Genomic DNA, 17,950 nt, shown 5'->3' on the forward strand with positions numbered 1-17,950 from the left:
GCAACATGGATAAATCTAAAAGGCAATATATATATATATTTTATTTATAGATTATTTATATATATTATATATAATATATATTTATTTATATATATATAATATATATATATATTTCTGAGAAACAGAGACAGGCCATGAATGGGGGAGGGGCAGAGAGAGAGGGAGACACAGAATCTGAAGCAGCTCCAGGCTCTGAGCTGTCAGCACAAAGTCTGACACAGGGCTTAAACCAACAAACTGCGAGATCATCACCTGAGTCAAAGTCAGACACTTAACTGCCTGAGTCACCCAGGCAACCCTAATTTTTGAGTTCTTTCTCAGGTCTTTCCTGAGTGTGTGCACACCTGTGAGTAGGTGAGTAGCTTCGAGATTCCCTGGGATATGTCAGAACTTTTCAAAGCTCTACTTCCCCAAAACATCTCATTCCCCAGCCTTTTCTCCCAAGTATTTTTTAGTAAGTTTACTGTTGTCCCAACTGTTATCCATTACCTCAGGTAGCAATAACTAAAGCTTTTCCTATAAATCCTTTCAACAAATATCCCCCTTGCCCTTCCATGTCAGCTTTAGTGCTGACATGTTTCGATTTAGGTACAAAAAGACAAGCCTTCTGAGTAGGTTTTTCAGAGAGCCCAGACAGATTAACCAATGATAATTATTTGAAAATTAGGTGTTTTTGCATCCTCTGGTACCAGTACTGGTACTAGTACTGGGAATGCAAGCTTTCTAAGGCAACCTAAAATGCCTTGAAATTCACCACTCTTATCATTAGTTAATATTAAAATATATAAAAATATAAGTACAGCCCAATTGCCAAAGGCTTTTGTTTAATTTCCAGATTCTGAAAAGGTTGATTCTGACAGTTCTTTTCAGATTTTTAGTTGTTTTTATAGAAGAGCTAACTTTTAGAGTTCCTTTCTCCACCATTTTCACTGGCATAATCATCTATTGATAGTTTTAATATCTATACCAATTTCAGTAAAGTGTTTTGAAGTTTATGGAAAGCATATTCCTTTGAAAGTAAACTTTTACTATTTATGCTTCTGTTAGGAGAATACTGATAGGCATAAAGCATACATAAGGAATATTTTGGTATCTAATAGATTAACAATTTTTAATGAAGTCTAACAGTGTTGTACCTTCATACCCCTGCTTCTAAATTTGTGTTCACATAACTTCTTTGAATAACTATATTAGATTATTTGGCTCAATATCCATTGCTAAAGCACACAAAAAGGCAAACATTGCTTTTTCTCATTTATGCTTTTATGCATGCATTTATTCACCAGTTATTTATTAAGCACTTAGTCTATCAGGCATAGCTATAGGTGCAGGATATATGGCAGGTAACATGCTGAATGATGACATGATTTTAGTTTATCAACAGATAACTTAAGAAGCAATTGGACTTAATAGTATTGTCAGAAAAAGTTGCATTACCTTCCCTTATGACCTATAAGGATTTCTTGGCAGATCTTACTCTTTTAACTATAAAATATACAGAACCTTGTTGTCAATATCAAAAGCTACTCTGTCTAGTGAAAGGACAGATATCATATTAACTGTGATGTAGTCATTCTCAGGCTGTGCTAATAGTGGACCTACGTACCCATATTGTTTGGAAGTTAAATCTCTATGCTCATTCTGGATTTCTCTCCCTACTTCTGTCCTTAAATCCCGACTGGGGCTGAGAGCCCTGAATGTCATCCCTAGCCTTTCTTCTCAGACATTAACATTTGCTCCATTTTCCATTATGGCTCATCACTCAGACTCTGGCCTTTGAATCTTTTGGATTCATGGTAGCTGTTCTAAAATCAAAGATGTAGTAATTGAGAGCAATGGGCTCTAGAGTAAGGCAACCCCGGGCCAGTATTAACTTTGGACAGCTACTTAACTTACCTATATAGGAGGTTGAGGAAACTGTAAAATGAAGATAACGATAGTACCTGCACTAGAGATGTGAGAATTAAGTAGAATAATGAATTCAAGTCACTGAGCATAGTGCCTGGAACATAGTAAGCATTCTATATATATTGGCTATTTTTATTATTCTTGTTATCATTGATTCATTGTGGCTTTTGGGCTTGCCTTTGTAGCTTTTTTTTATTACCTTCAATATAAATTGGTGTAAATTATAATAAAATTAAGGCCATATAGGAGTGATGTGTCACCAAGACATTGACATAGGTGTTCCTGACTTCACACCCCCTTACAAGAACTAGTAACATCTATTAAAAAAAAAAAAAAAAAAAAAAAAAAAAAAAAAAAAAAAAGGATGAAGGAGAACCANAATCCTAGAACATGAATGTGAGGTTGAAGCACTCCCCAGCACCTCAGACCAAGATGGTTAGAAGGGGAGAGAAGTGGCTACACACTGCCCTCATTGCTCCTTCCCTAGGAAAGCACAACACTGAGCAGAGAGCATTCCCCTGAGCCTCAGGTTCCTCCAGTGGATAAAGAGAACCCACCGGGAGACAGCCAGCCTCTCACGTCCGGCCTTGTGGGTCACTTTATAGGCGTGCATCTAATCTTGCATCACAGGTATTGCAAAGGATTCTTTGGGGACAGCCCTGGAATCTGACTGTAATGAAGGAGGAGGAAGGGACTTACAACAATGAGCACATAGATCCAGGGAGACTGAGTTCATACCTGCAGTGCCCGAGTTGTAATCCCAAGCAGCAGTTTTGCTCATCTGCAGAACTCAGTTGGGGGTACACTCAGACCAGGGAACTTGGCAGGGTGAAGATTTGCCTGATTTGGATCCTCAAATGAGGAGTTTTGCCAGGCCTACACATTGGTTTCCTTACATCCAGGCAAGGTGCTAAGTCCTGGCCCCGCCTCATGTGGAGAGTGCCTTCGGCCCCATCTGGCCACAAGGGCTGTTGACAACCCCTGAAAGCTGTGCAGCCCAATGGCCCTCAAGCCAAGAAGTAGACAGGCAGAACTGGCCAGCTGTAGAGCAGTGTCAGTACCAGGGGTGGGGGCTTCCTGTGCTCTGCACAGGCAGGCAGATTCATTCAGAGGAAAAGCTAAGGGTAGTACCTGGCCTCTCACAGCTAGAGTCTGTTTGGGAAATTGAGAGGAGTCTAGAGCATCCCCTCCCATTCCCACCTGTGACTGGCAAGGGGGCTGAGATATAACCCCACCCCTTGTGGAGAAAGGGCTCCAGCCCCTTCTGACCAGAGGGCCAGCAACAGCTTGAAGCTGTGCAGCCCAGCACTGCTCGAGCAGAGAGAAGAGAAGACAGAGCCAACAGTTTGCAGAGTAAATCCAGTGGCCTTGTTTGGCCGGAGAACGTGTGGTATCGGATGACTTAAGACAAAAAAGAAATGTACTAGTTTTAGAGCTACTCCCCCTACTGTGCCTGTTCAGGAAATCTAATTCATAGACCTACTCATCACTAAAGACAGCATTCATCCTGCCCAGCCAAGGAGCCTAACCAGAGCACACACAAGTTGCATAGCACACTCAACAGCCCTCTGGACGGTGGCACTTGAACAGGAAACATAGCCTGAAACTTCTCTCATCTGTGAGCAAAACCAGTGGCCTTGCCTGAGCAGAGAATCCAGCGCACACTCAGGCCTGGTCTGGGTCTCCACGAGAGCCGTTATCAGCCTGGGCCCTGGTCTGCTGCTCTGTCAGGTCAGGGAGACTAATTCATCAATCCGTCTACTACCGAATACAGTGCCCAGTCCTAACCACTTAGTAAGCGTGACCAGAACATTCAAACAACTGCACAGCCCATTCTACACCCTCGCTTGGGTAGGAAACCGAGCCGGTGGTCCTGTTCAAGTGTTCTCAGCCAGTGGCAGAACTCCATGCTTGTCTTCAGAGCTCAGACAGTGGCTTTCCCCCCAACGGGCCATAATAGGAGGCCCCATTTGCTCAAAACCATCATCAGCAGATACACCCAAACTTAGCTGACCGGTGAAGAACTGTTTAGCCAAAGCAAACCTGTAAAGTCTGGAATAGGAATCCCATTGCTCAAAGGCATAGGTACCAAAGAAAGGAATCAAGGATCATGAGAAATCAAGGTAAATATAGCACCATCAAAAAACTAATAAAGTTCTAATAACTGACCCTAAAGAAATGGAGATCTATGAATGGTCAAAGAATTTGGAATAATCCCTTTAAGGGAGTTTTAGTGAACTAAAAGAAAACATAAACAAAATTAGGAAAACAACACATGAACCAAATGGAAGTTTGACAAGGAAATAGCAACTATCAAAAAATCCAAACAGAAAGCCTAGAGTTGAAAATAAAGTAGAGAGTTCAGAATTCAATAGAGAGTTCAAAAGTAGACTCAACCATGCAGAAGAAAGAATCAGTTACCTGGAGGATAGGACATTGGAAATTACCCAGTCAGAGGAGCAAAAAGAAGAGAATGAAAAAGTGAAGAAAGACCGCATTCACTTTCTCAGGGAAGGCTTCTCTAATCCCTAGTCCAAAATTAGCTGTCTGTTAGAAATCCTCATGGAGCAATGCTTTTTTTCCCCCCAAAATGTTTTATCTCATTGGTAGTTATATACTAAATTTTATCAACATTTGATTAATTTCTGTTTTCTGCATTAGACCTCAAGTTATATGAGGTCAGTGACAATGATTTCCTTACAGAAACTGGTATAGTACCTAAGACAGGAATGAATGATGGAATGAAACACTCCTTTCATTTAAATGATTAATATGAACTCTATGCTCAAGTCAATCTCTTTTGCTCACCACAGACTCCCTTATTTTGCTTGTCTTCCTGTATATATCTTCCAACCTTACTACATCTAACTCTTTATAAGGTAAGATCTCTAAGCGGTGCAAATTACAGGTCTATAGGCAGATATAGATATGTAAATAGATATTTATATTCATTTTCTCATAATATAACATAAATAAGTATCCAATACTAAACAGACATTGAGTGGATGAGTGAGTGGAACGAAAAGTCATTGATCATAATGATTGTAGTGCCCAGGAACAAATGAAGTCGTATGAAGAACTAGGAGGAGCAGTTTGCCGTGGGAGAAGATTTGCCACGGGAGAAGGGAGGATACGCTGCTGGCCTGGAAGATAACTGACATAGCCTCGTATACTCTTCTTTTTAGTGGAAGGTTTTAGAATTCAGGAAACCAATTAGTACTGATAGAGATTAATTTCAATTTATCTTGTGAGCTTGAATCATCACTTTGCCTTGTAAATATTTACAATTCTTCTATTAGCTATGCATTCCCCTGACATTTACACTTTATTCAGAAGCAGCCTCTGTTTTGACCTGTAATAGCTAATAAAGATGGGTAAGAGCACCACAGATTGGGGTCGCCATAGATCACTATGGAAATGACACTCTTTCCTGCTTCTTGTGAACATAGCATTTGCCACATGTTGGTCTTCTCTGAGAACTCACCTCTTCAGAGATGGAGGATGATTTCCAGAAAGTCCCATGTGGAATTGAATGAATAGAAAAATCAAGTCCCTGCTGCCCTGCGAGCCAGGATCTTTGGTACCTCATCATCAAGGAGAAATTAAGCGCATTCATGAGGCACAGAGTCCCAGGTGCTAATGTATAAAACTAGCTCACTCTGATTTTGTGGTATTCTGAGGAGCTAAGGAAGGGCTAGATCTTTGACTGATTTCTCATCTAGTAGGCCAGCACGTTGTTAGGCTTTTGTCCCCAGAACACTAGGAAAACCAGGTGGCTTCCTTTTTGGCCATTTAATCTTGTTTCTACCTGAATTCAAAAATGTACGTATCAGTGTAAATAATAACTAACATTTAAGTTGCTTGTGAGAAACCAACTTGCCAATAAACCATTTGTAAAAAAAATTTTAAGAAAAAGCTAATTGAGCTCTGTTCACTTATACAAATTATTCGATAGCAAATTACTGCTTCATTCTCATTTTAATTAAAAAGAACAAAACAAGAAAAAAAATCCACTGCCACAGAGGGATTTTAGTGTTAAAATCAACACTACCTTCTTTGCTTTTCTCCATAGTGCTTTCCAATATCTAATAGGCTGTATATTTTATTTAGTTTTTATTAGGCCTCCCTACTCCCCCAGCCCAGAATATAGGCTTCAGGAATGTAGGGATTTCATCTTTTCTCACTGCACTTTTCTCAGTGCCTAAAACAGTGCTCAATGAATATTTGTTGAATAATGAACTAGACTTGTTGTTATAAAGCCATTAAAATTCTGAGAGAGACTAGACATACTACATAGTACACCCTCTGATCAGCCTTCCTGGCTTCATTATAATTAGGTAGCGGTATGAGGTATAGATCAACAGTCTACTGGGTTTGGAGTGAAGAATTTTTATGTGTCAGTTAATACCGAGAAAAGAAGGATCTAATCACACGCCTGAAGTGCTTGCTGAGCAGCAATAGAATGGTGAACTGTATTTACCTCATTCAAGTTACCAAAGAGAACACAGAATCAGGTAGCTTTGTTGTAGGGCTATGATAGGGATGCATCTTTGAGTGACCATAGTCTAGTGTTCAGGACTGGGAGTCTGGGCATGTCAGGGCACGCTTGGGAATCTGGTGGCTAGAACCTCTTCCAAAGTCTCCCAGAGCTGAAGAGAGTGTTTTGAAGTATATTACTTTGTATAGTTTTNTATATATTTATATATATAAAAATACATATATTTATATACATATAAATATATAAAATCACATTCTACTGAGATCAGTGTTTTACCAATTTGAGTGAAGTACAGAAACTTTGCATTTAGGTTTTTTATTCTCACTTTTTTTGGGTAATGTTTTATTTATTTTTGAGAGAGAGAATGACAGTGTGAGCAGGGGAGGGTCAGAGAGAGAGGGAGGCACAGGGTCCGAATAGAGCCTCCAGGCTCTGAGCTCTCTGCACAGAGCCTGATGCGGGGCTGAAATCCACAAACTGCGAGATCATGACCTGAGCTGAAGCCAGACGCTTAACCTACTGAGCCACCCAGGTGCCCCATCCTCCTCACTTTTAAATATCATTGTCTTGAGTATCAGATAGTGTTATAATTTTTATGCCAATTGCCATATATATAATTTAGGAAATCCATGAGGTTAGTATATTGTATTTACCTCTATTTCTGCATTTTTCATTGCTCTTTTTACTTCCTAATGATTCCTTCCTTCATTATTTATTTCATAATATGTCCTTTAGCCATTCTTGAAGAGTAAATTTGGCTAAGTGACAAATTCTTTTAGTTTTCCTTCATGTGAGAATGTCTTTATTTCCCCTTAATTCCTGAGGTATAGTTTCATCAGATAAAGAATTTGCAGTTTACAGTAATTTTCTTTCAGCCCTTGAAAAATAGTGTATCCCTTCTTCTGGCCTCTGTTATTTCAGATGAGAAATCTGTTATCTTTTGAATTGACATCCCCCTATTGATAATGTGTTGTTTCTCTCTGGCTGCTTTCAAGATATTTTCCTTGCCTTTAGTGTTCAGAAGTGTAATTATGATGTGTCTGGGCATGGATTTCTGTGGATTCATCCTATTTCTAATTCACTTAGCTTCTTGATCTGTGGATTTATACGTTTTGTTTTGTTTGGGAAATTTTTCCATCATTGTTTCTTTGAATACTCTTTCAGTCCCACTGTCTTTCTCCCCATATAGGACATCAGTGCTACAAATGTTGGATCTTTTGTTATGGTCTCACGGGTTACCGAGGCCCTGCTAAGTTTGTTTTCACTTTATTTTCTCTCTGTTGTTCAGATTTGGTAAAATCTATGGATTTGTCCTCAACCTCACTGATTCCATCCTCTGTTGGCTGCACTCTGCTATTGAACTCATCAGCCATTTTTATTATTTCTATTATTTTTCCGTCCTATAATTGCCACTGGTTCCTTTTTACAATTCCTAATTCTCTTCTAAAAATTTTTTTTCTCTTGTTTCAAGAGAATTTGTAATTGCTTGTGGAATTTTTATTATGATGGCTACTTGTCAAATAATTCTAATCTCTGGTTCATATTAGAGGATTATCTTTTCTCATTCAAGGTGAGCTTTTCTTATTTGTTTTATATTTTTGTGTGATCAATGATTTTAATTGTATCTGGACATTTTGGCTATTATGTGAGGAGACTCTGGGTCTTAAATTTTTTATGATAACAGAGATTTAGCGCATCTATTTAACCAATAGATTTAGCATATTGGTCAGAGCCTACTTTTGTAGGCTGTAGTTCCAATGGCAGCCTGATTTTCAGAGACTTGATAGTACTATGTTGGTCCTCTTGGTTTGTCTCCTGCCTCTGGGATCCCCACTGGTACTTTCTGGCACTAGCTGAGAAAGCGAAGGAACTTCCCAAGCTGGGTGGCCTGGGGCCTTTAGGTGGAGGAAGGGAATCTCCAGCCTGCATGGACAAAAACCACTTTTTGGGCTGGGTGCTTGCTGTGGCAGAATCCTGCTTGCTAATGTCCCCTGTCAAGTGGGGTCTCTGGGTGGGAGAGGGGAGTCTCAGTCTGGTGGTAAAGTTCTCTGGTAGGTTCTTGTTAGGAGAACATTTAGTTCTCCCCCCTTGCTATTTCCTCTGGGCTTGTCTAGAATTGTTGGCAGGATTCTTGCTCAGTTTGGAGGTAGAATAAGGCTATTTGGCCACCTTCTCTTGCTAGATTTGGTGTCAGAAAAGGCTGGGCCTGAGCTTCTTTCTCTTGGATGCCATGCCACTCTGTTGTTCTCTTGGTCCTCTGGTCCCTAACTAATTCATCTTCCTCCTTCTACCTTTCAGGTGTCTCTTATGTTCTTTCCAAAGCTTTTAGTCATGCTTGTCAGGAAGGAGCAGAGACAAACAAGTCTACATCATTTTGCTCAGATCAGAAGGTCTCTATGTAAGCTTATATAGGCCTAAAATCTCTCTAGAAGGGTACACAAAAATTGCCTTCCCTGAGGAGGGAATCTGAGTAGGAGAGAAACTCTTTTTTTGTATATGTGTTTGCATATTCTCATTTTAGCCAGATGAATATTTTATCTAGTCAAAAATAAAATGTAAGAGAAGAAGGAAATCTAATTCAGACTTGCTTTCAGGAGCACAACCAAGGATTACAACAGTGGTCAAGCAGTGTATGCATTCAATAATTTGTAATTTTATTAACCTTCACTGACTTATCATTTCACTGTATTGTGACTGCTTTGATCCAGATCTCTAAATATAATAATAATGTTCTCAGTGGATTTTCAGCCTGCTCAAACATTTTGAATAACTTGCAGAATACAAATGTGTAATTTAGATAGAAGTAGATGCTTTTGGCAGCATACTATCACCCTAATCAGCTGAAAAAAATGATATTTGTATGACATTAAAACAAAATTAATAGCACGATGCTGATTACATGAAAAGACTTTAGGTTGTAATTATCAAACTTGCAAACAACTCAGCATAATTAGTGGCTTAATTAGGATATGACCTGAAATTTTAGCTTCCAAAATTCATTGAGGCAATTAAAAGTCACATTTGTAAAGTAAAGTGGGTTTTAAAGTTTACAAAGTAGTTAGATATCACTATTCTTTTCTTATTTTGGGGAGCATCTTTAGAGGTAGTAAGCTTGCAGTGCAATTACTTTGATTCTAAACCCCCACCTCCAGCATAGTGTCTCAGCCTGAAGCCTTAAGTGTCAAGTTTAGTAACTCTCAGCCATGGCTATCCACCCACAGGAGGCTGAGCTGCTCCTCGGGACGCTCCTAAATAACTGGCGAGCAGTGAAACAATGAAAACTGTCCGTCCCCAGCACCTTAAGTGAAATGTAAACTAGAAGACTAATAGTGACTTTGATTAAACTCCTTGACCATTTTCAGGTAACCATTTAGATCCAAATGGCAATTTTCACCTCTGTCATTTATTCTCCAGCACATGCTTCTTGAAGGCATTTCAGGTCCCACAGTTTACCACATGGGTGAAGGTTCCAATCCAGAGCCAAAGAATTTCCCATCAGTAGATAAAAATGGAGAAATCAGTAAATGTTGGTGGACTAGTGATTTGGGAAAAAGTAAATCTAGAATCCTACCTTCATTCCTTATATCAAAATGAACTCCAAATGGATCAAAGATTTAATATAAAACTAAATTATAAATGTACTAGAAGAAGATATTGGTTAGCATTTTTATTGTAATTGAGAGTGGCTTTTTAAACATGACAGATAAAACAAAATCCATAAAGGAAACTTGCCTACTTAAAAATTCTAAACTGCAATCTGTCAAATAAAATACCATAATTTTAAAAACCTAATTCAAGGTCAAATCAAGAGAAACTTTCATTTATATTTTGATTTAGTTTTTCTCTCTAAAGGCGCAGCTTTATTACTCAATAAGAAAATAATGAAATACTTGGAAATGTGCATCATGATTTGTGTACAGGGGTATTAAGTATGGGGAAAATTAAAATAACTTAAACTTCAAAAATATGTCATAAAGTAATTATATTACAGAATAGCCATAGGCTGCAGTCATTAAAAAATCAATATTTAGTAATACCAAGATGTTTTTATGATAGAACCTTGTTTAAAAGAAAGAGGGTATCAATGAATCTGATTTGATTTTTTCCTAGACAGAAAAAAAAAAAACTAGAAGAAAACAAAATATCAATAATTGCTGCTAGAGATAGAATTATGGATAAATGTTATTGTCTTCATTTTGAGTAATTTCCAAATTTTCTACCATAAGTAAATTATTCTGTGCTCAACACTTTTTTTTTTATTCCTTGAAGCTTTAAAGAAAAACATATTTGAGTTTTTCCAAAAATAGCTAGCTTGGAACAAGATCAGATATGAAAAATAAAACTGAGTACTTGAAAAGTATTGCTGTATAATATAGCAGTTGTGACAAGCCTCCTTCCCTGCTCCCCCCACCCTGTCTTTTAAAAAAAATCTCTACCACATTCCGTGATGGTGTATCATTTGTGTTAAATTAAAACTCCTGGTCATTCTCTGTGATCTCCGTCTCTCTTTCTCTGACATACAGGTTTAGAACACAGATTTCCTTTTCCTAAGGCCCCAAATCATGAGAGCATTCTTTTAAAAAGTCAGTGTCATCATTGTCTATTCCTAACTGCCTATTCTGTAGAACAGGGAACATGAAGCTTCTTGGTCTTGGCAAGAAGCTTATGTCTTTAATTGGGGGCACTTGCCTGTCACAAAATAACTATCACTAGTAGTATAAGAAATCTCATCATTGAACTTCCTCTGTACCTGTAGGTTTTCTTTATTTCTTCATTTGATGCTCCCTTTTGCAGACCAAGAATTTCATATAGAGCTTCTCCAGATGTAGACATAGTCCGCTGTCTTTGGTTAGGTATGTTACATGCCATTTTCTCAGGCTGCAAAAGCAGAGGGGGAAATAGTCATGAAGGTTGTACATACTAGATCCCACTCTCTGAAGAAAAGATTGTTTATTTTTAATCTTTTGTAAAATAACAATCTGAAGTACATTTTTGTGCCAGCCACAAAGGAGAGGAAAAAAGGGTGAGGAAAGCCAAAAGTAGAGCTTCAAGTCAAGGTGTTAAAGGCTATAGGCAGCCATGTAAATGGAATATGGCTTTGTCCACGTGATTAGAAATGTAATCTAAATACCCAGCTGGTTCAGAATTGTTGAAAATGAATCCTCACAGGTCAGGCATATGTAGATTTTTTCCCCCAGAATTTACATAGGTCCTTTTATGTATGTTTCCCCAATTTAGCTAGCAATGGAAATAATCTTCCATTTTACTTTGATTCTATTGGCCTAGCCATCGATAGACAAAGAGTTTTAAAAATAAATAAAAGACAACTTTTGTAAGTATCAGGGGGAAAAATCATCTGGGAGCCAGGTTAGAACCTCTCTGCAGCTATGGATGCCAAAGACCCCACAGTGTTCATGGATTTTGCACTTGAGATAGATCCTTTCCCTATGGTTTATAAAGAAGGGGTCGGGCTATCTGACCCAAGGAGCCATCTGCCTGCCATGCTTTGCTCTAGGGCAGGGGGGGAGAAGCAAGCATACCTGGAGATATTCCTGCATCTACCACTTAATCTCTCTAAACCTTAAGGTCTTCATTTATAAAAGGATAATAAAGCCCACATCACAGGCTAGAAAAAGATAACTACTTTTATTAAAAGCAGCACTGTATGTAATTCTGAGAGTGCACTGTAGTCAGATTTGGCTTGACCATGACCGGCTGCATGACCTTCCCTATCTGTAAATTGGAAACAGAAATGTGCCTAAAATCATGAAGCTGTTGTAAGAATTCAGGGTATTTATATATTAAGAAACAAAGACATACACCAGTGTTCATAGCACCATTGTTCATAACAGCCAAAAGGTGGAAACAATCCAAATGTCCATCAACAGGTGAATGAGAATGTGGTACATACACACAATGGAATATTATTCAGCCATAAAAAGAAATGGAATTTTGACACATGCTACAGTACAGATGAACCTTAAAGACATTATACTAAGTGAAATAAACCAGTTACAAAAGGACAAATATTGTACAATTCCTCATATATGAGATACCTTGAATAAGTAAATTTATAGAAACACAAAGTAGAATAGAGGTTATTAGGGGCTGGGGGACATGGGGAATTAGGATTAAATGGGCATAGAGTTTCTGTTTGGGATGATGAAGAAGTTCTGGAAATAATAGTGATGATTAGAAAACACTGTGATTGTACTTAATGTCACTGAATAGTACCCTTAAAAACAGTTCAAAGAGTAAATGTTAAATTTTGCCACAAAATCAAAATAAGGAAACTAAAAAATACTTTGATTGCAAGCTCCCCTGACCGGAAGTTCCTTGAAAATTATTGTCCATGTCTTGGCTTTGAGTCTTGTACAACAAGTGCTGTAAGAGTGAATGCCCCTACCACACTTGCACTCTCTCTCAACAAAATAAATACACTTTAAAAACAAAAAAAAAAGGAAGACCCAGGCAAAAATCTTGCCTAGGGGCACCAAGAACAAAGGCTTGTTTTGTGGCACAGTTCTTTGTTTCCTCCTCAATTAGCATCCTAGGAAAGGAGTGTCCCTAGAGACCAGAAGGAGCCTGGTCCCAAATTCCTGGTTCACCCAAGGACAAGAGGAGAAGGAATCCTTACTTTACCTGCTACAAAACAAAATCTAACTGATGCTCATACTGACTAGCAGACATTCAGTAAATTGTAGCATGTATTTTCATTGCTGCACTAACTTACCTTTCTTAGCTACCCATCACAGTTTCCCAGGGAGTAAGCAATTCAAGGCTTGGGGTATCTCACTCATCTCTGTGTTCCAGTCTGACAGGTCAGCCCTATCCTGGAACCATAGACCAGCTGATTACTCGTAATTGAAGGAAGAATTGCCTGAGTAACTGACACCCTCCCTACTTCCTTCTCTGTCCCCTGTGTCCGGCTGCCACCACACAGAGACATGCTCAGGATTCTGAAGCTCTGCACCATTCATACACCTCTGGTTGCCAGGAATGGAGGCAACCAGTAGGTTTCCACCAGTCATGCTAAATGCCACGAATGAGTGGGTTTGGAAGGTAGCGGTTTCTATATGGCTTTGTGGACAAGGAATAGGGCCACAGTCATCCTACTTGTCTCTTTGAGATTTTAAGATGTCACTGGTTAGCAAGATCCCCAGAGTGAGAAACTGAGAATATATCAACATAATGATTGAAAATATAGGACTGTAAGATATGGAGTTAGAGGTCACCTAAGCCAACTTAACAAATGCCTTTTGGGAAATTTGGGCCACAGATCACTGTAGCAGACTTTACTTATTAGTGTACTAGTTCTCCTTTCTCTGGGGATGCTTAGGTTCCCGTTGTAACACATGCCTTTCCTGACACTTGCCTTAGTCTTACCTGATCCCAGTTGAATAGATTAAGAGTGGGTACCAAGGCAGACCAATCAGAGTCCTCCCCTAGCATATTTATATATAGGACAATCTCAGATGGTAAAACCAGTAAAATGTAAAATTTAGGTATTGTTGGCTGGCCTGAAATGGAGAGATTGAAACTGATTCAAAGAAGAGGAGCAGTGGCTGGAAGACGGAGAGAGAGCCAGTAGAGTTCAATCCCATGGTTCTGGTTGTTTCAGGGTCCACCTGTAACTCTTCCCCTCCCACAGCTTTTCAATCAACTCTTCCTTGGATTGAGCCAATAAAATTCCTCCCCATACACAAATCTACACACGTTTTCTCTTTTGAGCATATTTTAGCTAGATTTGGGTCACTGTTAACCAAAATTCCTAAGTGTCATGTTCTCTCCCAACTAAACACCACGAGTGGTTCCCCAGGCACTTCCAAACCAGGCTAATCTTAAGTTATTGTCCCTAGTCATCCTTTAAATTGAATGTGGCTTCCTGATACTTGTGAATGGGTATTTAGGGGGGAACAATACTATACTAAGAATTTCAAACAGATTCATTTAGCTGTATCGTGTAGACATTACTCGTACAGATAAAAGGAGCAGTGATAAATCTAGTTTAAGACACTTTCATAAAGAAAGTTTGTGGTGAGCTATTCAGAAACACTAGGAAGAAATAAAAATAAGACAGATAGTTATTTTTGTTTTATCTATTTATCATTGTATTCAGCATTCCAAAGAAATGGTTCCAATTTGAGGGAAAAAAATGTATTCACTCTTCATCCATCTCTCACTAAATAAGAGAGATGTCATGGCTCCCATAAGTCAACAGTTAGTCCTAAAATCAATTTTAACAAAACATGCACAATTTTCAGTTGTGAGTAGAATGCTCCATGACCAGCTTTGATTCCTTCCTACTTGAGCTTTGCTGTCACTAATCCAGGAAAAGGATTTACAGGTTACTGAAGATAATGCTAAACAGATTATGGCAATATCCACAGCAGAAAGTTCAATTGTTTATTCAAAGCTTGCAATGCAGGTCAAGTCTTTAGGGAGATTTCAGACTAATATGAGATACAAAACTGTAAGCCAATAACAAAACTATTGTTTAGAGGTTAAACAAGTACTGAGGATAGAGCAAGAAGGGATTTTCTGGAGGACAGAGATTCTGTTTTGTGCCAACAGAGGCCCAGCATTGTGCCTGGGATATATTAGGTGTGTGATAGATGTCTGTTGGGTAACCAAATAAAAAGTGAGTGGTTTACTTGAATGGGAATGTTAGGGAGAACTTCACAGAAAAGATGAAATCTGACCTGATGATAATACTACCACTTATTTCTGTAGAATTTAGCATACATTTCTTTTTTTAAAATGTTTTAATGTTTTATTTATTTTTGAGAGAGAGAGAGATAGAGACATTGTGAGCAGGGGAGGGTCAGAGAGGGATGGAAGACACGAAATCCAAAGCAGGCTCCAGGCTCTGAGCTAGCTGTCAGCACAGAGCCCGACATGGGGCTCGAACCCATGAATTGTGAGATCATGACCTGAGCTAAAGTCGGGATGCATAACTGACTGAGCCACCCAGGCACCCTAGAATTTAGCATATATTTCTATTATAGCTCTTGCGTGTAAGCCTAACCTTGGATCTGCATAGATATGGTAGCCAATGGCTCTCGTGACCATTTATTTGCATAAATCAACAGAAAAGAGGACTTCTGGGTTTGGGGGTTGAAAGAGGAGGCAGGACATTCTGACATGGTGACTGGGACATTTTTTTTTTCATAAGACTACTCCATTCAAACTTAACCCAGGTGTAGAACAAGAGAGATGGGGTCAGTTGGGAGCTACCCTCAGTCCTTTAAGAGAATAGTCATAGAAACAGCCTAGGATTTATCCTTCTATACACATTCCTCTTCCCAGTGGAAAAAAGGAAGACAGATTCTATCTCTCAAATAATTTCATACATAGAAACTCACAACCAGGAAAACTTGCTATTACTTTGGTTTATGTATTTTTTCAAATCAGGTTTTTTTTTTTTTTAGAAATCCAATCACACTGTAATCTATTCCTACTAAATAAAATCCAGNGTGTGGGTTGTTATAAAGAGTTTGGAAATTATTATGATTCACCTTCTTTGCCCTATTTCCAAAAGATTTTCTTTCAGACAGTTAAAGTTTGTTGATTAAAGTACTAAAACAAAAAAAGCCTATTTACATCAGTATTGGAACACAAGAAAAAGATAGTTGGTCAATAGTTAGTCACCGTTGTGAGTTGTTAGCGGACTCTACAGACTAAAACATAAAGGGACCAAATAACTGCAAACTTGTTCTCTGTACATCAAACAGCAGCAACATGGTTCCTTTTCTGTCTCTAATCTGATATAGAAACCAGACTTCATACATTATTGATGTAGATGACATCTAGTTTCAAATTCAACAGTGTAATTCATTGAAAAACTTAGTTGTATAAAAATGTATAAACATAGATATATGCCCTGAGAACATACTAACTACAGAGTGATAATCGAAACATCTTCTAAAAACTCTCCTTAAATAACCTTAAACTAAATAATGGAGCCATACCCTTTTTTAATTCGTTATGTAAAATATAATTTTTTATGAATTCTTTTTTTGTAGCCTTTTGAATTCTAATATGCCAATATAAAATTCAGGTTTTTATTATTTATTCATAGTCCCTCATCTATTAGCCATCCAATGTAGAAAAAAATGTTGTCATGCAAAATTATTAAGTAATTTAATTTTGATCATCCAGTACATGATATTTAATCTTCTGGACTTAAATTACTTTTTGGTACATTACAATGCCATTAATATCATAATTTCTTAAAGCACTGACCTCTAATCAGTTACTACTAAACCACATACAGCTCATCTATCTTTTGATAATAGATATAACTGGAAGAAGGTTCAGCACTCTGATGATGATGGGCATCCAATTCAAAATAAATACTTATTTCAAAGGTTCTAATTCCAGGAGTTTTACAAATGCTGTTTTAAATTTTTCATGTTGACATAAAATGTTCCTTTCAGAGCAAAAGATGCTTCACCTATATCTATCATGTGAATTCTGAAAAATGGAAAAAATCAAAGTATATCCTTCTTGAAAGGGTTCCTTCAAGACTGAAGAAATGACTGTGGGCAAGGAAAATTAGATCATTAAACACAGCAAAAACACTTTCCATGGCTTTCATTGGTGAAACCAGCATGCTTTGCCATTTTCTTATTACTTCTGTGATTCCTCCATTGAAATCTATTTAATGAAGCAAAATTTCCTTATTCAGATAACATTGTGTCCTAAAGCTAAACACACATCCAAAATGTTAAGCCTGTGTTTAAAAGTAATAATTCTCCTTAGCATAATTACTCATTATAGAAAAATAATTATCTCTTTATCACATTGGTACTTATATAAACAGCAACTTGAAGATGGGACTCGGAAATGTTAGAAATAACCCACAGTACCTGTTCCTATAACTCCGATTCTGTGTTCTCAAAACAGGAACGACTTGCTGTTTTTAACTGGTCTGGAAATAGATGTGCAAAGAAATAAAGGAAGGCAACAATGAAGGGAGCTATTCCATACCCGTTCCACTGTTTCAAAGCAAAAGGCTACTCCTTTCCATTGTTCTCATCCAGGGTTAAGCGGGTCAGTGGAGTCAGATTACTTTTCATTTGTTACTCCATCAGCCAATTGGTTATCCCTCTGGAAAACATAACAAAGAGAAAATAAAACATGCATGATGGTAAAGGTTGCCATTACAAGGCACCAAGTGATGCCAAAATATATGCTATATTTACTGTTGATCATTAGTCAACTGGTGCTTGACTCAATCAAATGCTGCTATGGAACTGCCTTCAGTTTTCCCTCAGAACTTCTAATTAAGAGAATATGCAGGAATAAATAGTATTGGTGAGGATATAGAGAGATGGGAACCTTTGTGCATTGTTGGTGAGAATATAAATTGGTTACAGCCACTATGGGAAACAGTACAGTTCCCTCAAAACTGTAAAAATTAAAAATTTTTAGTTTAGATAAGATATGGAAACAACCCAAGTATTCATCAATAGGTGAATGGATAAAGAACACACACACACACACACACACACACACACACACACACACACACGAACATAA

At 38.1% G+C, this 17,950-nt stretch overlaps 1 protein-coding gene across 3 annotated transcripts in view; it reads right to left on the reverse strand.

The window, feature by feature from the left end:
- DNAJC5B (DnaJ heat shock protein family (Hsp40) member C5 beta) overlaps positions 1-17,950 on the reverse strand; it is an 87,702-nt gene that overhangs the window by 45,211 nt on the left and 24,541 nt on the right. For 2 of the 3 annotated variants that reach the window (XR_013332040.1, XM_077751837.1), the window contains exons 2-3: positions 17,399-17,518; positions 11,157-11,284 (exon numbers count right to left, since the gene is read on the reverse strand). Coding sequence is in view for 1 of the 3 variants with exons in the window: in XM_077751837.1 (XP_077607963.1) it covers positions 11,157-11,275 (119 nt within the window). In the remaining 2 variants the exon portion in view is untranslated. The other variant, XR_013332041.1, reaches the window with a different exon arrangement.

The sequence above is a fragment of the Crocuta crocuta genome, unplaced genomic scaffold, assembly GCF_008692635.1.
Source record: "Crocuta crocuta isolate KB4526 unplaced genomic scaffold, BGI_CrCroc_1.0 scaffold20, whole genome shotgun sequence".
Lineage (NCBI taxonomy): Eukaryota > Metazoa > Chordata > Mammalia > Carnivora > Hyaenidae > Crocuta > Crocuta crocuta.